The sequence below is a fragment of the Chaetura pelagica genome, unplaced genomic scaffold, assembly GCF_000747805.2.
Source record: "Chaetura pelagica isolate M959 unplaced genomic scaffold, ChaPel_1.0 scaffold455, whole genome shotgun sequence".
In the NCBI taxonomy this organism is placed as follows: Eukaryota; Metazoa; Chordata; class Aves; order Apodiformes; family Apodidae; genus Chaetura; species Chaetura pelagica.
In genome coordinates this window covers 1,963,533-1,984,193 of record NW_009953483.1, presented here as the reverse complement: position 1 = coordinate 1,984,193, position 20,661 = coordinate 1,963,533, and the positions used below count along the sequence as shown (strand labels likewise).

Here is a 20,661-nt window from a genome sequence, read left to right as displayed (position 1 = left end):
AGATACAATTATGTTGTAACTGTATCTCCCTAACATGATTCTGCTTGAATATGTACCCGTGGTCTTCATGCCTGCTCTTCTTTTGTATCTTTTGCCAAAACGAGGAGGCATCTGAATCAGTTCAGACCCATCTATTTGTTCAAGCCAATGCCCCAGATATCTCAGTACCAGCTGCAATGTATTTTTCTTGCTGTTGTTCTTCTTAATGTAGACATCTGCTCATCATGAACTGACCTTTTAATGAAAGGTCTCCAAAAGACCAGCAGATAGGAATATCTTCTATTCACTGCTGCTTTGATCAAGACATCTGCTGTAAAAGCAATCTGCCTATAAATTACTCTTTAAATAGGAAAGCAAAGCAAATGTTAATGTCTCATTAAACATTTGGATCAATAATATGTTTATGTTTATAACAAATCTTCCAAAGGCCAGATTTTTCAAGAAAGCTCACTTTAAGACCAAATTTTCTTGTTCCCAGAAACTGTGACTGAGGCCAGACTCCCAAAAAAGCTGTGTTCTCATGTAAACACCTAAATTACGGGACTTTTTGCAAACTCTGGACCAAATGGACCCATGAAAATCCTGGATACAATTTCAGAAACTCAAACCAGGACACAGAAGCTATACATTATTGGGTTGTAAAACAGAAGAATTTTCTCCTTTACTTTTGTAAACTTCTAAGGAACTGAAGGCAAAATCTTTCCTACTCCAGGATCTTTTCATACAGCACTGGTATTTTTGTTTCTCCAGCTAGAGCACTGACATGAAGCTAGCTCAGGGAAAACCAGCAGCACTGCAGCACAAGCACACAATCTACATCAGCTGCAAAGCACCCTACTCCTGGAAGATGAGCACAACTCAGTGGAGTAACACTATGCAAAATGGAAGTTGGAAATAATGTATGTCTTTTGCAGGATGACTCCCTGCAAAATGAAACTCAGTAAGAGTTTTGAGAATCATTAGTTTCTTCTCCAGACTAAGCAGAGAGATGTATTTTGATTAATCAAAATCCAGGAAATTGTCATTCAGAAACATGGGACACAGGGCAAGACAGCATGTCTTTTGTCTTTTATTTGGAGTCACTGGCTCTGCTGATGCAGGTGGTCAACTCACACAAATCCCTTCATAAACTTCAGATTTAACCAGCTGCATTTTTTTTCCTGCTATTGCTACTAAAATTCTGTTCAATAAAAGGCCCATTCTAATTGTTAGAAGGCTTCCTTTAATTTCCAGATTAAATGTATTTCAAGCCACTGTTTATTCCTTTCTACTTGTGCCAGCATTGTCCTTTAGCCATGTTCTCTCCTGGCTACATACCAACTTGTTACATTCATCAGACACAGCCAGGGTCTCTCAGGCTCTGTTTTGCTAGGCTGAACAAGAACAGCTGCCTCACAATGCTTTCTGCAGCTCTTGCTGCAGCTTTGAATTCATCTTTCTTGAAGATGGATGAGCAGCTCTGTACATTTGCAGAGTTCCAGATCTTTCTTACTCTACGATTTCAACAGCACCATGTGCAAGAGGTCTACAGAGAGACAGTATAGAAAAGAGGAGAGGGGGAGAAGGGACAGGTGCAGCATCTGACCTAAAGCTATCACATTCAGATATTTTGCAATGGTTCCAAGATTTAAATAGGGGGAAAAAACAACACTGACTGTCATTTTACATTGCTGCTTGCCTGACTTCTGTGTAAAAAGCAAGCTGTTAAATTGAGAACACACCTAAAGGATCTTCACTGTCAGCTACACACTTCTACAATTTCTTGGTTGACAGGGGACTTGGAAAGTGAAAAGCATGTAGGCTCTCCATTCCCTTATACTTTTTGTATAGATATACTCAAATAACCCAAAGTTTTGTGCATTAAAATCAGGTCTACAATCTTATTTCTAGGTTTCTTTCATACAAAGGAAAAAAATAATCAGGAGCCTTCCTCTGCTGCTCGAGTCTGGTGTGTGAAAGCCTGTGCCCCCCACATCAGCCAAGTGGCACCAGCCAGCCTGGCTGACTTGGTGGACAGGCTCTACAAATACAGCTTTATCTAGAGTAGCTTTCTTTTTAAGAAGATTTGGATTCAGCCCCATTTACATAGTTCAGGTGATGAATCGAAGATGCACTATTCTTACAAGAACTGGTTTTAGCCAGCAAATAACTCAGCTGGAGTGAAAGATTCTTTGGGAGTCAGGCAAAAAAACCCAAACCCTTTTACATATGGTGCTCATATCGATGACCTGCAGAGGGAAGAAAGTCTGCCTTGTCTTTCACAGTGAGTCATTCACAGCATAAGCCTTCTGAAAGAAAGCAGCTCTTGTTGAGACTATCTTACATTCAACAGGTTTTGTTCCACTTTGGGGAAATCAAGCAAGGACTTCTGAGAAAAGGAACCGAGAAAATTTGACTTTGAAGAACGTTCCTTGGCAGACAACCTGAAGCACTGGGCAGCAACGATGCCTCCTTGTAAGACCAGAGCTTATGCCTCCAACCTTCCTTTTTTCAGCTGCCCATGAGAAAAATAAAAGATTAAATGTAATGGCAGATTTAATGGACACCATACATAGAATTGAGGAAAGAACACTTGAATCTAACAAACTAAGACTGGGACCCTTTGCAAGCTCTCATATTAAAAACGTTATGCACATGTGTCTTAGGAATTCTTTAGAAGACAAGACTACAAATTGTTTCCATCACTGAAGGACATGAGAAAACCTGAACAGATCAGTCTGCTAGAAATGGCACAGGAACATTTCAGAAGCTTATGCTCCATGTCATCCACAAGACCCACAGCACCCACAACAGAGCTCTGGCTTCCTGCCAAGCAATTATTTATCTAAACAGCATCTAAAACACCTGGCTGACTGTATGCAAAATGAAACTTTTATATTTTTATCTAGGCAGTATCTTGCTTATGGTTACTGAGTCTTTCACTTCTTCGAGCTCAAGCTAAAAACAAAATGTGGCAGTATTTACCAGAATCATGAAAATATTTGGCTTGCTGTGATAAAAATGAGTGAGACCTTGGCTTCTGGTCTTCTCCAACACTGCGGAAGGGGGTCGGAGGCAGAGGGACTTCTCTCCTCTTTGTGATGCTCATATCCTACCTGGCACCTGGAGCACTAGGGTCTTCTGGAGCTACTGCAGACAAACACCACAGGTCAGGAGCCCTGCCATAATGGTATGGTCTATAAAGATGACCAGGGTGTGCTCTGACATGCTGCCTGTCTACTCATTGCTCTGTGTTCCTTCCAGGGTGCTCAAAGAGAATGGCTACAGTTTAGCTCTTTACTTTCTGCAAAAGATGCTAGTGATTTTTCTTAGTCAAAATTATTCAGAACTCAGCCCAACACAAACATAACATAAATACATTATCTAAGAAAAATATTTATCTGATTTATCATCTGCAAAACTTTATCCATCAGTTGCCTGTATTATGTAAAACTGTTGTCAGCTTCTTATTATCCTGGCGTAAAGGAGAACTTTCCTCTTAACCACCCTGCCTGAATGACTGATATCTCAGCATTACTACAAACAGTAACAGTTGCACTATTCAATTGCCGAAGGGGTTTTTTTCAGCAGCTATGAAAAGCACCTGTGAGCTGACAGGCAGCAGATGGGTACACAGTTTATGGAACTTGCTGGCACCACGGGGAACAGCCCTGAAAAGGGGTCGTCTTGCTCACTGGCTTCTGCTTAACTCATTTTTATATGGCATGACTGAGCCTATTGTTTGCTCTGTTGATACTGTATTTCCAGGGCTCATGCTGAAACAACTTCTTTCCTTTAACCTCTGTTAACACCTAACATATTCCACATTCTACCACATACTGCTGCAACTCTCACCATATTATCACAATGTACCTGTATCACTTGTTCCTTTTTGAGCAGCCATCTTTTCAGCAGCTTTTTCATGCTTTTCATGTTTTTTTCAGCAGCCATCATCATATTTGTATGAGAAGGTCATTTGCAAGACCAACTTGAACAAGAGAGCAAGTCAAGACCACCACCATTTCATAAAAACATTTTAAAGTAATCTCATAACATTCAGGGGATGAGATGCATTTTTTGGAACATTTTTATTTAGAGAGAGTTGGAACTGCTGCACACTGTGCTACTAAACATCAGGAATTAATCCTGTCTTCAGGTCTTATAAACATGGGAAGTGTATATAGCTTCCTTCAAGATTTACACATAAGAGCTCATGACTAAAAAGCTTAACATTAGCCTCACTAAAGATGAACTCTTTGCATCCATTACTCCTAATTATCCAGCCAGTATTCACTGCACCTCCCTCAGTTCTCATGACAGAGAGCTGCCATCTGAAGAACCAGCATGTGCTATGGTCTGAGCAGAAGACAGTGAGCTGGGTATTCTTGCTCCAGCTCCCCTTCTGATGCTCTGTGAGCATTAGCAAACCTCCACTGTATGGTTGTTAGTTCCTTGCTTTGCCCGTGGGTATCCACATACATACTGCACCTGCCATAAAAATTCACCGAGGATTAATTTGTTAGGTGAGATGCATCTGTGAGATACGGTGGGTCTTATTCTTCCACCGAGTTCAACCGACTTGATCACCTTCTTACTTCATGTGCTATAAAGAATAACTGAACTGTATTCATAAGGACTGTCCAGTGAGTTGTATTGGATGTGCACTGTGCAACACTGCTGCTGAAGTGTGAAATTGATCCTCAGTACCTCTGTGGGCAGAAAACTCCACTGCAAAAGATCTTTCTTGTTCCTTTTCAGGAGATTTAGATGTTTTAATGTAGAAGAACTTAATGTTTAAATTTAAGAGGAAGGCTATTCTCAGTGTGTTTTGCATCTTCTGTATGGTCATACAGATATTCTGTGAAGCCTGGAATACCAGGTTGCCCATTATTTGTTTTTCTTCACCACCCTCCATATACATTTCATTTTCTGAGAGGGACTGGAATGATAGGAACACATTCTTCTGTACTGAGTCTACTCCTGTACAGCGATAATTTTTAATTTCTTCCTGTAAGATCAACACAATATACAGGGAGTACAGAGTGTAATCTAATCTTTGAAATAGATATTGAACAGTTTCTGCTTCACTGGAGTTCACCATTCTGCACAGTCAGCTAGAAGGTATTTCAACATTGTTAGAAATGTGCATTTCTAAAAAAACATGTACCTTAGGAAAACTTCCAAGACTTGACAGTTCCAAAGTGCTGAATTCAAGGATGCATAAAATAGTAAGTTTTCTGCTCTAACCCTAAAGTCAACCTGAACCGTTTTAAAGGAGTTTTCAATGGCTTTTGCTATTCTTTTCTCCTGACCCAATACACATCTGGTTCTAGTTGGGACCAAAATATAGACATATTTAAACAACATGAAAAAAGTCTTATCTTGCATTTGTCTTGTTTGGCGACAGGAAGGAGCAGAAATCTCATAAGAAAGGCAGTTCTCCTTGGACATCCAGCCACTTTTTACCTAGTCAAGTGATTTACATAGCTCAGAGAAGAATTCAAATTGTTCTGTTAGCCAAACTGACCCTTTCAAACTCCAGAGGCTCATTCATCAGTAGGTAGGGGTTACTAAAAGACACTGGAAAAGCTGCTCAGTCTAACAGCCTGACAAGAAGTTCTTGATCTTTTGTATACTTGCTCTTTCCTCTAGGAAAACCCAATAAATGGAATAGTGGGAAAAGAAGTGGTATGTTATTCAAGATACTAGAGAAAGAAAATAAATCCTGTGTTTCTGCCTTAATCTTTACTTTTCCCTTACTCAGTCAAACTCCTATTACCAAGATGGATCTGAATAAAGGTAACAAAATTAATATGGACTTTGGGATTTGGGACATAAGAAATATTTAGCAGTACTTAATGCAATTCATCTACAGAAAGCAGTATCTTCCTAAAGTACATTTTCCATAATGACCTAGGTTCAGTTTTGTGGCACTGATACAAACTCTTGAGTACTTCTGAAGAGCTGGGATGCAAGTGTTTAACATTCAATAAAAAACAATGGGAATGAGCTGCTGAAGTTACTTGCAAAATGATCCACTGTTTTTAAGTAGCTTAAACACTTCTGAACATTGAACCCGTGAGTCTCTTCTGCAATGACACTGCAAGTTGATGCATAGACACTTGGGGTCCTCTTCCACGAAAGGAAATCCTGAAACCAAAGCTTGCACATGACTACAAGGAAAGGTTCACACTGAATTTATAAACTTCACATCCCTACACACATTTTCATGTTCAGACCATGCTTTTCTTTATGCCCTTACTATACCACAGGAAAAGGCATGCCTACCAGGGACGAAATACTGACATTTCACAAGTCCTATCTTCTCGGCAGGCTCTGCTGGCATCCTTGTGGAAGAACAGAACTCACAGCATGTATTGGTGCTAATGAAAGAACATGTTAATATTTTAAGTAGGTGAAAAACAATTGGTGAAGAATGTGTTCATTTACCTTTTTGATCTTCTTTTTTCCCTTCCAATACTGATGCTCTCTCTGATAAAGTACCATTATCTCCACTGGCTTTTACCACGTTTTCTTCCTGGATGGCTTGTTCACCAATGGCTATGGTGTGTCCATTTGAAGTTTCAAAATTTACTGTTACATCACCATCTGAAACAAAAATTTGAAAGCTATTGTCTAGTTTAACTGTTTCCTCAGCTCCTACTGACAACACACAGCATCCCTCTGCTTTAAAGTTTCCATGAAAGCACAGCAGATGACTTACTGACAGTGAAACATCCAGCCGCAGATCTGCTCTGAAAAATAACACTGTAAAGGAACTCTCTAAGCTTTCATGTTCTTTGGGGGGACATCTCTGCAGTAGTGGGCCAGGAAGTGCACATGGATTTTCAGGTCCAGCTTTGTGTCCATACACATTAGCATCCCGTTCTCTTCCTCCCTGCATCTTGCTTTACACAGCAAAGAAATGTGTGCACGGACCACAATGGAGCTGCAGTATGTTCCAATAAGCCCCAAATCTGGACAGTTAGGGGACAGAGTTGCAGGACAAGTGTCGTGCCTCCCAGCAGGTAAATCAGTCAGGAATTCAGACACAAGTTCTTAGAATATGTGTGCCCAGTTAATGAATAAAATAGGACACAGCCCTGATGACATTTTACTCACTTACCCAGTCTACCTCAACCATGAGGTTTTTTTGTAATCCTGAAAAAAAGTCTTTCTCTTCCCTACTTGTCTCTATATTCCTGAAAAGTGCCACACACAAAAAGCTGGCACACAGCTTTCTCTCTTCCATTTGTTATTGTTTTCTGTTCTCTCTAGCATGCATTTTAAAAGTGCTGCTGATTTTCTCCTCTGGTCATTTCTAAGGTTTGTTATCCTTACGTTGCTCACAGCCCACCTGCAGTTCACACATATGATTGCTTTCCTTCTGCAGGATTCTCCTGCTGTCCATCCAAAAATTTTGCAAATCTACCTGGTGTCTCATTCCTCCCACTGCTTCTTCATTAGCTGTCATAATTCCACTCTCTCTTCTCCTCCTCTTCCTTGCTGTGTGCTATCAGACCTGGATGGTTGGCAGTTCCCTGGTTCCACCACAATCATGCAGCCTCTCTCTTACCACTTTGGGCTGCTCCATGGGTTAAGCAGATGGTTTCATTCTCACCCACACACTAACTTCAACTTGATGTATAAAAACTAAGTTCTGCCTTCTCAACCTTGTCTCATTCACTAAAGCTGACAGTTGCACAAGGCCTCTTTCTTACAACATTCAGTTTCTTCAGCTCCTTTCTTCCAGATATTCATAAATCCATTCTTTCCTATCTGCCTCCACACGTGCCATTCCCACATCTTGTTTGTGTCCTGGTTTTGCAAACAACTCCTGCGTCCAAGTGGCACTTTCCACTTATTTCTTCATCCCATGTGAAACAGTCACTTTTTCACATATTTTACCTCTCACATTTCAAGACTCCATGTAATTTCCTCAGCTGGCTTTCATCTCCATAATCATTCCTTCCAAATGCCTTCACATTGCTCAATCACTGTCTTTTCCATCTCTATTTTTTTTATCACCTTCAAACCAATCTTGTATTCTTTCAAACTGCTTCTTAAAAATAACAGTTTTCATCAGACAGGAAGCACAATGTGATGAAGGCAACACAGACAGGTCTGATGTCCTTCTTGAGACAGGAGAAAGGGGAGAAAATTGTTCATCTTTACTTCATTTTCTCACTTTGCTCAATCTCTGTAAGGGATCCAAAGTCCCATCCCTTTTTAAGAGTGGGTTAGAGGGACAAAGACATCAGTGACCAAAGCATACACACTATTAGCACAAATCATAGGATTTACATTCAGACTGTAACCAACCTGAAACATTACTGCATTTCATTACATGTCCCAGCAGTCTGAATGCAATTTACAACCATTAATGGACAAAGTTAGGCAGCTCCCCAGTAAAGCACATAGCAAAAAAATCTGTCAAATTCACAGATGGAGAAATCAAGCTATGGAGAGTTTGAATTTCTTCTTTTAATTCTAAGACAGAGACAAGTTCAGAAGCCAACTATGCTGAATGTCATAGTCTGGCGATTAGCAAAACATTGTAAAGACAAGTGGGATCACATGTCAACAAGCCCTTTACTTCTAAATATCAATGCATATGTCACTAAACATACACACTGATACTTCCATGAGTCTTCAGCTCAGGCAGAGTAACAAAGTTCTAAGAGAAAAATATTCTTGGGAATCATGGAGTTCTTGGACTCCTTGAAATGACAAATGGTTTAATTGTAAGATACAGAAAATTATCTTACTCTCTTTAGTTTTATTTGATCTAGATTTATAGAAGATCAAGAATATTAGAAAGGATATCACTAGACATAATCAAATGTAGCACAGAGGTGGTAGCCATGTTAACTCATGTTTTTCAAAACACTAATTCTGCTTAATACCAGTTACTAAATCTTAGAGCATTTTGAAAAAAGTGGTGTCTTCCCCAGTTTTATGCTTTGCCATTTGTGAACTGTGGTCTGTGTGATAGTACTTTTAGATACCTGAAATGGCAGCTATTGATTTTGCCTGGCAAACCACAGGAGTCACATTATTTACAGGGAGCACCAAAATCTTTGAGGATATGACCAGAAGCCAGATGGTGTACTTGTGGCAGGAGCAGTTACACAACACCAGTTACAGAACACTCTCTACTACAACTTTAGTTCTTTGTCACCTGGTCCAAGTAACCTCTCACATCCCTCAGCTTTGTCTCCTCATACCTACGTGGAATCAATGGGATAGAGGCTTCATCATCCATGTTTAGCACTTAGGAGCTTAAGTCTAGGTAACATGTTATCACCTTGCTCAGGCATTTCCTTCAGCACTCCCCTTCTTATCAGCTCCTCTCTGCTTTGTCTTGTCGAAATCTTCCTTTCCAACACTAAAGAAAAAGCACAGTTAAGAATAGATTTATTCTGATACTGATGCAGAAAAATATTTTTATTTTAAAGAAACCCTGAGAAATCTTGTTTCCTCTGATTCTGCAGGAGAAGTGGCCTTCAGGGACACTAGGAAGACATTCCCCACAATTTCAGGCACAGAAGGGAGGATTCACCTGATCCAATGCCTTCAGATGAGTGAAGTGATCTTTATAGTCAATGGAAAGAGGTACCTCTACAGTTAAAGTCAATGTATCTTAGCATAGGTTAAAAGTTAAGAGCACCTCTTCACCATTGACTGGGGTGAGTAGCTCAGCTGGAGATAGCTCCATCTGCTTTGTAGATATTTTGGATTAGGAGAGAAAAATCCTTTTCAGAGCAAGCAACTCAAAAAGTACACCTTATGACATGCAAACTGTTTTAAAGGAAAAAAAAACACAACCTTGAACAGAAGCTAGAAAGTTGTCTTCTAAAAGGGAACAACATCCTCATCAAGACTGGTTGGCTTCCATGGGAAAAAAAAATGCAGCATCTTGTTTTTAGCTTAAAAAATGCAGCATTCAACACACACAAAGACTGTGACTTGAAGCATTTTAATAATTACATTTATTTCTCATGGGAAAAACGCTAAATAGTTTTATAGGGAAAAGCATTTACAGATGGCAAAGTAGAATAACTCCCCACTCCATGTCCAGACCAACACAATTTTGGTCAGTGGCCCGCGAGGCCACTGTAAGGATTTGTGGAGCCATGGTGCACAGCCCATAAAATGTGAGCGTCACTTGTGAAATCCTGTCTTTACAGTTAGTAAAACTAAATCTCCCATCTTGATTCTGTTTACATCCAGACATCAAAACCCACATGATGTTTGGAGCTCAAGACAAGGGCATGTGGCAAAGCTTCAGCCATGCTGGACTTCAACCTATTAATCCTATTGCACGGGGCTATTTATCTCATCAATTAATTCAAACACTCTGGTAATCCAATTACTTTCTATGGCCAGCCTAATTGCTGTATGCAAATTAAATACTGCAAGAATTATTCTCAATCCCACTTGTGCCAGCCCACTTGGAGTGAACAACCCTATGGTGAAAGGATGGCTCCTGTGAAGGCAGGCAGAGAGGCAGTTTGCTTGGCTCTCCTGAGAGGTTTGCCCTCCAAGCCTAGCAGCTGATCAACATCTTTGCCCTCAGCAGGCAACTCCAGCTCTGACTCACAACCAGGCTCCCTGAAGGCATCAGGAGCCTGAAGGCATCACTGCTCATGGCTTCCCACTCCCCTTCTCTGCCAAGGAAGGGGATGGTTGAACAGAAGATTAAGCAGATTCTGTGCTTCTCAACCTCAGAGCACCAGATTGACTTCTCATGCTGCAAAGTGAGGGAATTCTGCAACTTCTCCACATGGGATGCATTTCCCTACCAAAAAAAGCATCCACTCCCAGCCGAAGAACTGGGGGCAGGAACCATTTTGACTGGCCCTGTTCAAGCTACTCATGCCCTTGAGATCAACAGACTGTGAATGCAAACAGTACTGGCGCAAGAACATTTCAGTCTGTGTTTATATGCTCAGGTACTCTGTGGGATCTATCCATTAAAGGTCACACCCTCATGGCATTCAGATCACATCTGACAATATAAAGGAGCCTGTGAAAGTGGCTGCAGACACCCAGTGTAACCAGCCTCCTTGGGGAGAGTGTGGTAGCCTGAACAGAGATCAGGTCAGACTGCTTTGGGTCCCAACTGTACATTATGCAGAAGCTCTTCCAGGTTTCCCCCATTACTGTTTAAGGTATATGCTTTGCAACTGTGTGTCACACGTGGCACTGGCACAGCAAACAAAGCACAGGAGTGTGCCCTACTATTGCAAAGAGTTTTTAATGTAGGTGAACATATATAGTCTCTTATTATTATTTCAGCTTTACAAGTATTATCTATTTCCTACTATTTTTCATCTCCACTTCCTTTTCACATCTATTTTCTTGGGGACAGTGAAATGAGATTGTATCTTTTTTTGTGGGACTTCATACAATATCACTTGAAAACAATGATGCTCTTTCTGTCAAGTTCAAGATCATTGAGTAAGACCCTTCATTACTGTCTCTCTCTCTAGTTTTCAGAATGGTGTATTTTTTCAGTTCCACAGCACTGAATTAACAACTGTAGCAAATTAATTATCATGGAAAATGTCATTTGGCATTAGAAGACATTAACCTCTTACACTTTCATTGGAAGGTCTCAAAGCCTCAAACCAGGACAACATTATACAGGTTTCAAAACATTCCTTTAGACATAACTATCTCCATTTTACAGATTAGAAAATTCATGAAGAGATAAGAAGCTTAAGTCCCCACTCTCCATTATCTAAAATGCTAGCCAAGAGCACTGTTTTTATTTAAACTGATTAAGTTTGGTTGATTCAGCTTGAAAAGCTAATGTATTTAAGATTTTATTTCCCCAAGGAAAAGCTTCAGAAATCATGCTAGTATTTACTATGAGTACCATAATTTTAATTCCTAAAAAGAAAAAGGCAGACTTTAATTTAAATCAAAGTGATCAATAATTTGTCCCTTTGTATAAGAGGATGAGTAGGCTGTGTACTTATGAACTTATGCTGGGTGCTATCTAGCCAGGCTGGACTCATAATTTATTGCTTATTGCAGACTGGATTATACAATACAATTCACATTTACACAGTCAAGTATTTCAATTATCACAGCCCAACTGCAGTGAGCTTTAAGGATCACAAACTATTAAGTTGAGCTAATCACATTTGACTACTATTATGTTTCAGTAAACTCTTAAAACAAGAGTTCCAAAGTCAAGTATTTGCAGTCAAGAAATTTCTGAATGAAGGTGAATGGGTGTGCAGATGCCATGACTTTTATTTGGTTGTTATATATTCTACTTTTGCTATCCCTGCCTCATTTGGGATACTGACTGCACTGTGTTCAATGAGACACTTCTTTGCCTACATTTTTAACATTACCTTTCAATCTGGGAGCCAGACCTGCTGACATTTGTTAAGTGTATCATTTGGGGCACCTTTTCAGGTGTGATTTCCTGCATTAAAATTGTCATCAGACAAACAAACAACACCAAGCATAGGAATTTCAGTTGAATTGCCTACTTGTGGCTCAAATTATCTACTCAACAGAAGCAAAGTTCTAAACTTTGGCCATCTGGTGCTGAGCTAATGGCATAGACAACTGTAGAAAAAGGTATCATCTACCACCTGAGATGGGTATCACTATTTTTTGCCTTAGGAATAGTTCTGTCTCCTGAGTTTGGTACAGCGAGATGACAGCACTTTGCTGCTTCCACCACTGTCTCACTTGGCATACTTCCTTTTCTCACCATCTCTGTAATGACTTCATCATCTGGGCCTTTCTCCTTCACCTGAAGGAGTTTAAACTTCTTATCTTCTGTTTTCAGACCTACTTCTCTTTTCTGCCATCTCCTTCTAGTAGAACTTGCCACAATACACCACCCATTTGCTTCTCCCATAAGCACACCTTTGTCTCTGTTCCCACTGCTCATTGTTTTTGCAATCTCTCATCTTCCAGGTTATTACCTATTCCTTACTCAGAAGTAGGTGACTAGTACGATCCTGGAACAAATATATGAGGAATAGTGTTAGCCCTACCACCATTGTGTGGACATCCTTGAGCTGAGTGACCTTATGACTACAAATATTTTCTGTTGTATGTGTATATAATGTGTGTGTAACTTGCATCTGTGATACATATGTGTATATATAAAAGTGTGAATACACATAACATTTCAACACCAACATATGGTTTATAACATTAAGCAATAATAAAATGTAAATAAAAATGTCTCCATCTGTATACACGTACATATTGAGATCAACTACGCAAACAAGTCAGTCCTGACTCTGAGTGCAATTGGTTATCAAAGCTTGCCTGGTAAGGAAGCCTGAGGCAAGATCAGCTCCACTCTCAGACACCACAGAATCATAGAATAGTTCGGGTTGGAAGGGACCTTTAAAGGTAAATAGCCCCTGCACTAAGCAGGGACATCTTCAACTAGATCAGGTTGCTCAGACCCCCATCTAGCCTGACCTTGATTGTTTCCAGGATGGGTCATCTACCACCTCTCTGGGAAACTTGTAAAACATTTCCTCTTTATATCCAGTCTGAATCTACCCTCTTTTAGCTTAAAACCATTGCCTCTTGTCCTATTACAACAGGGCCTACTAAAAAGTCTATCCCCAGCTTTCTTCTAGGTCTCTTTCAGGTACTGGAAGGTGCTATAAGGTCTCCCCAGAGCCTTCTCTTCTCCAGGTTGAACAGCCCCAGTTCTCTCAGCCTGTCTTCACAGCAGAGGTGCCCCAGCCCCTTGTGGCCTTTCTTTGGACCCTTTCCAACAGGTCCATGTCCTTCCTGTGCTAAGGACTTCAGAACTGGACACATTATTCCAGGTGGGGTCTTACCAGGGCAGAGTACAGAGGCAGAATCACCTCCCTTGAGCCCTGCCAACTCAAAAAAATATCATGTAAAAATCTTTCCTCTACTGCAGTCAAATCAAAGCTTGCCCTGACTTCAGGTGTAACTGTCAGCAAGAGTGTAAAATCACCACACTCCACGCAGCCCTCATTTATTTGAGTAAATCTTACTTGCCCAAGGGTTCCCATAAACATCTGAATTTTTAGCCAAATACAAATAATAGTAACTCTAATCATAAGAACAGTTACCTCAAAAAGCCGTTTCCATCCCTCCCTCCCTACATCCTCAAAAGACAGTGCTTACTGGTATTCAGCAACTGCAGACCTCAGGCAGTCTTACAACCCATTTTCTGACTCAGAGTGCTCTGAGATTCTGGATATTCTCCAGTCTCTAGCTGTGCTCTTCCAAGAGAATCTCAAGAGAATTCAGATTTTTACTTTTTCTCTGACCTAGTAAGAGCTAAAATTGCCTTCTGCTCCCTGTCTGTCTATACTCTCACAGTGGTGCTTTGAAGTGGCATCTACTTCATGCCAAGACACAAACTGCTGCCTTCTTTTCCTTCTCAGCAAAACATTGCAGAGGGGAGAAACCCTTGAGATGACGCCGTTTTCTGTTTGTTTTTACTTAATTTTGAAAGCCCTCTAGGCAGAAAGTATCCAACCAGTGCCCAGAGAACAGATTTTCGGAGATACAGCATGAAAGTTATGTTCCTAAAGGAAAAAATTCCAACCATCATTCCCACATTGGCACAAATATTTCCCCACGTAGTGCTCCCTCTTTCTTCTAATGTTTGTGGTATTTGCTGTTTGTGACCATCTTTTGGTTGCCAGCGTAAGAGACACATGAGATTTTGTCCAAGGCACATGCCCTGGCAAAGCTGTAGCAGGAACCTATTTTAAAAAAAACCTATTGAAAAGGCAGATAAAGCAATCAGAGTTCTTTCTAATAGCATGCATTTTGTCTTAGAAGGAGCTCTTTCTTCAGCTGCATACAGATTTATCACATTGTAGCCCTGTTAAGAGAATAGGCAACACATGGGACCACCATGGTTTGGTCTCCCATGGTCTCAGGCCAGGAAATCAGCTTCCTGCACGTAAGATACACACACACACTCTACATACACATACTCTGTTCTGTCATGTAAACATGTCTCTGACCAAGTAGCCTGAGGAAGAGGATTTCCTGTAGGATTTTTATTCTGTATGGATGTTTTCCCATTTCTTTCTCAAGTTCAATAAGCAAGTTTCTTCTGCTGTGTCAGTTAGCACGCAGCCAAGGGCAACTTGCCAAGTAAACACATCTTCTCAGCCTCCATTGGTCCTGGGTCTGTTTCCTGAAGAACATTATTAATTGCCCCCTCCCCCAAAACTACCAGCTGAGGCAAGATGAATGCAATTCCAAACTAGTTTTTATTTCAAATTCCAGCCTCACAGGAAGCACATAAACAAATGTGATTCATACCTTACATACATGGAGTTTAAAAAGCAAATTAATCTCCCTATAGCTCTGAGGCTTCCTGACAGCATATAAAGATATACTTTCATTGCAAGTTAATCTGATTTGCTCTGAAAAGGTATAGCTTATTCATGGTGTGGCTGCGGCCAGAACCCTGCCTGTTTCCGGGATTTCTGGGGCCACAACCCCTCACAGTTCGTGCTGCAGAACAGTACAATTTACCTCTATTCTCCATATTAAAATATCTGGGGAGATCATCTGCACTTCTGGCCAAAACAGAGAAGAAACTGCAGGAGGGCACTGGAAGTCAACACATAAATTACTAACCGATCTCCACTCCTACAAGCACCACCGGTACTACCACTGGGCAACCATCATGGATGAAAGGAATGTCTAGTCCACAATAGGCTGCTGACACAGGTCAGAAAGTACAGTCAGGCTTGGGAGAAAACATATACGTTTTATGTAGGTAGGAGGGTAAACAACAATAACACCCAGCAAGACTATACTGTATTTGCCTTGAAGATGTACTCTAAATCATTACTCTGTGGAGACTAGTTAATACTTAGATATACTCTTTTTCTCAACATAAAAGGTCAGAAACCGTTCTCATGCCACTTTCAAATACCTCAATTTGTAGGTTACATCTGAAAGAGTCACAAGGGGTAAAGCTCTCATATGAAATGCAGGGAGAAAATAATATGGGAATCTTTATTTTTAGAACTCTTACAACTCATAGTATCCATATTTACTTTATTTTCATCTCCCCAGCTTAGAGAGTCAGTCTTGCCAGTCCTTTTGAGGTGAAAGTCAAGATTCTCAGATATCACATAATTCCTGGAGTTTCACTTTAAGGGGAAAAAAAAAAAGCACTAAATATGCCATGGTTGACAAAATGCATGCAAACTGGGACACAGGAATGTGAGTTGATATACTGAATGTACAAAATAACACAAAAGTTTTGAAAACCTGAAATTTATTCGCTTTGTCGCTATGTTTGTATAATTCTGCCCAAATAAATAAAATTTTACAACGTTGCAGGATGGATAAGCAGAACCTCACTAAAAATAGAGCATATGTACTCCTTAGAACAAATACATCAGTCTACTGAACAATAAAAAAAATACCAGAAGTTCCCAAACCTCCTGTAAAACATCTTCAGTTCTGTTCACCAACACATGCATTGAATTTTGCATATTTACTCTTCACAAACTACATAGGTACTGAAAAACTGCAATGTATATAATTCAGAGCATGAGAATGGTTTTGTGTTTTATTAGCTGTTTTACATTATGTTATTAAATATAATAGCAGTCTTTACTGTTTAGAAGGTTGGTATGTACTACATAGCTATCTAGCAGGATGCTACCTAAACAAAGAAGTAAAAAATGGCAAATTTTTCAGGATAATTTAAAAGTCTCTATGTAGAAGATGATCTACCTAGATACACAAGATACACAAGCACTCAGTGAATCAATTGTCTTAGTTGCTTTTTTGCCACATAGGACTACTAAATATAAAGTCCTATGCCTGGACTTAGAGCTTGGACTTCAGTTATTGAACTAAGTGTTACTTCCAGTGGAGGTCAACAAAGACGACTGGGGGATTGGAGCATCTCCCTTATGAGGAAAGGCTGAGAGAGCTGGGATTCTTTAGCCTGGAGAAGAGAAGGCTGAGGGGAGACCTTATTAATGCCAATAAGTATCTAAAGGGTGGCTGCAAGGAGAATGGAGCCAGACTCTTTTCAGCAGTTCCCAGTGACAGGACAAGGGGCAATGTGCACAAGCTGGAACATAGGAAGTTCCATTTAAATATGAGGAAAAACTACTTTACAGTGAGGGTGACAGAGCACTGGAACAGACTGCCCAGGGAGGCTGTGGAGTCCCCTTCCCTGGAGATATTCAAGACCCACCAGGATGCAGGCCTGAGCAATGTGCTCTAGGGGATCCTGCTTTAGCAGGAAGGTTGGACTAGATGATCTCTAGAGGTCCCTTCCAACTCTGACAATTCCATGATTCTGTGAGTCCTTCAGCACTGAACTTTTCCTATCCACAATACCACTTACCATTGTGCAGACAATTAACTTCCACTTTTCAATACATAATTATATATAATCGTGTATTCAACTGATGAGAAGAGCTCCCACTTATATGATCTATGGACTATACTTCTCTTTCACCATCAATTCTATTCTTCTTCCGCTGATTTGTGGTGCAAATTCTCCTAACCTTTATGGATTTCTGTTTGCACACTGGTGCTCATTTTCTAGAAAAGATCAATCCCAAAATAAAGCTTTAACTTTGAAAAAAAGACAAAGATGTCTATATTACTCTCTTAGTTTCCAGACTTGAAAGGCAGTGCTGCAAAACAACAGCTGAAATGAAAAAAAAATATTTCAGGTTGTCTAAATTTGAAGAAGTCATCCAAAAGAGTGGCTTTGTTTTTTCTCTCTGCTTCAGTGTGCTTTATTGATAGTAATCACAATGCTAGGACACAAAACCAAGTGGCAACTTTCACAGGAGAGTAAAAACTAGTTATTCTTACTATGTTCTGCAGTATTTGCTTTTAGCTGGATCAGGTTTGTGATCTGCTCATCACAAAACTGATGCCAGTACACAGGAGGCAGCAGAAGTAAACAGACACAGCTGAGAGAACTGACCAATTATCATCTGAAAATTAGTTCTAGCTATGCACTGGGAGCACGGAGTGGCAAAATCAGACTCACTGTAAAATGTCACAGATACTTAAGGATAATAGTATCTTAGCTGATGGCCTGGGTATGTAGCTGCAGCAGGCTTCAGGGAGAGAAATAACAACTCTTACCACCAACTAGTGCAGCTGTATGGCACTTGAAAAAGATATCATGACTCCAAGTGTCAATTTGTATCTATAGCATAATTTTAAAGCTTGATTTTCATGACAGCTCTGAAATTATTTAATGCTTTCTGTCCATTACACCTCCTGTTAGGCATCTCCATTTTTCAGGTGCTCACCTTGAGATAAACTGTCCTGCATAACTCTATCTGAAGTCAGTGCCAATGGGAACTGTGGGTTCTCCACACGCCTGGAAGGACTTGAGGGACCACACCATCATAAATAAGACATGAAAAATAAATACAAGCAAGGAACTAGGTGGGAATTGGAAATGTTGACCTGAACTTCTTTGTGCCTCGCTCTCTCCTTTTGTAGAATAAATATGAACACATGCTTTGCCTTGGTATTACACAAATTGTTGTTTCATGCTTGTAAGACCACACTGAGGCCTTCTAAAAAAAGATAGCACAAAATAAGAAATACTGTATTTAACATTAATTTATCATATATAAATTTGTAAAAAATAACTGCAAAATGAAACATGCATTATTATTTAATAGCACAATGATTTAACACATGCTAATATGTTGTGACAGTTTGGGGAATCTCTGTATACACAGCTTCTGAACAGTGATTATTTTGAAGAAATTAACTGCATATAAAATCACATAACTGTCCAACAGTAGTTGCAGATCATTCAGGAGTCATTAAGGAGAAATAACTGTGCTCTAGTAATATGATAAAAGTACTGGGGAAGCTGAAGGAAACTGGAAGCAATGAAGGAGATACCAACTGAGGGGACTTCCTTGACTGCAGTAGTGGAAGAAATTGTGGGTGTTTTGTTGCAGAGTACCCAGGGAAAGGAAAAAAAAGGAGAGACTGAGAGGACTTAAAAAATCTCGGAAAGATTGTCTGAAGCTTCAATTGGTATCTGGAGTGATGAAAACACTGCAGAAGGTGGCTTCTTTTTGCCTTTTTTTGTAAAAAAAAATATGTTTTAGAAATTACACTACAAAACCATAGAGTTCCTTGCTGCCACTTTCAGGAGTTACTATGAGTTTAAAATGTCAAGCCCTGTACTCCTGAGAGTTCAGGAGAGCCTACTGAGGACACCTCAGGATATTAGTATTGGTTTTATTGCCTAGAGCCATGTAAGACAGTGGACAGAGGGCTTACACTGAGGTTATGAATCTGAAGAGTTCATACACACTCCCTGGACTCTGATTAGGCTCACATTTAGAAAAGCACAACATCATATGTCTGAATCCCAAAACAGGTGTTTGGGATTTTTCTGGAGAAAGGTTGGTCAGAGCTGTAACACACAGACACACACACAAATAGGCAGGGTGGTACTCAGTTTCCTAAATGTGGGTGTCTACAGCCACTTGAGATGCCCCAGGGTTTTGGAGATGTCTGCACAGGGATGGCAAATATGATGCAGAACCTTCTGAGAGAGCAGCCAGGACACTCCAGAGCATCTCAGGTGACACCAAGCAACTTTGTCTAGCTGAGTTCCAGCCCTCGAATCTTCCTCCTCCTCAGAAGGAATATAATTCAATCCCAGCATTTTATTTCAGACCATTTTTCAAGCCCTGCTAACAGGGGAGTGAAGGGGCAGAGCAGCCTGCATGAAGGCAGTAGTTGCAAAGCTGATCCTTGTTCTTCTGCTGGGAATGGCCACATCTGCTTCTCCCCCCCATAAACAAACCAAACTTCTGTCCCCATGAAGTCAAGGTTTGTTTCATAATCCAAGTCACTAACTATTAGGAGGACACAGAGACATTTCCAAAATACTTGAGGATATGTAATATAGAGCCTAGTGTTTCTTAGTTAAAAAAAAAAAAGAGTATTTTCAACATCAAAAGACCATTACATATAATGCATAGTAAACAAACTGCATATTTTTGGTGATAGGTTCAGAACAGAAGCTGAAGAAGGTTAGATTTTTCCTCGCCAAGGATCAAATTGTAATCCTTGCATCTAACAAGCTCCAAGAGCTTTTCAAATCTTACAAAGCCATCACAGTATTCTCTACTACTTGCCACCAAAGGGCCACAGACTTACCTGCTGACGTTTCTCTGAACTTGTCACTCGTCTTCTTCTTCCGCCATTTCCAAGGTTTAAAAATTTTGCCAATGGTGGAGAGTTTGCCTTTCCTCTTGAAGGGGGGAGTTTGGGATCCTGGGGCTGGTCCATCAGAGTTAGCAATTGAAGCCTTATCCAAACCATCAACTGTACAAACAAGAAGAAAAGCAAAGGTAACTGAAAGATGGAAAACAAAACGGTGCCTGACAGCTGAACTCCTCCACTATCAGATTGCAGAAGGTCATGTGTGGGTCCATGTTTTCCTGTCCCAGAAGGCAGCCAAAGGGCATCTGACTGCAGCGTGTGGTCACACAAGCCAGTCCTCACCTCAGCTAGTCCTGGGCATCACCGCTGCTCAGCACTTCAGCTGCAGGAAGCCTGAACTTGCTTCTCACAATGTGCCTCTGGCAGGTCTGTACCATTTCTTGAGTTGTTCATTGCTACTGGAGAATTTTTTTCAACACAAAGGGTGACTCT

General features: G+C 40.3%; 1 protein-coding gene across 1 annotated transcript in view; it reads right to left on the bottom strand.

Moving 5' to 3' along the window:
- Nucleotides 1-20,661, bottom strand: part of PHACTR2 (phosphatase and actin regulator 2) — a 129,441-nt gene that overhangs the window by 26,766 nt on the left and 82,014 nt on the right. Inside the window, exons 3-5 of the mRNA XM_009998550.1 lie at nucleotides 20,164-20,331; nucleotides 9,287-9,367; nucleotides 6,430-6,588 (exon numbers count right to left, since the gene is read on the bottom strand). Coding sequence (XP_009996852.1) covers nucleotides 6,430-6,588; nucleotides 9,287-9,367; nucleotides 20,164-20,331 — 408 coding nt within the window. The remainder of the gene's footprint in view (nucleotides 1-6,429; nucleotides 6,589-9,286; nucleotides 9,368-20,163; nucleotides 20,332-20,661) is intronic.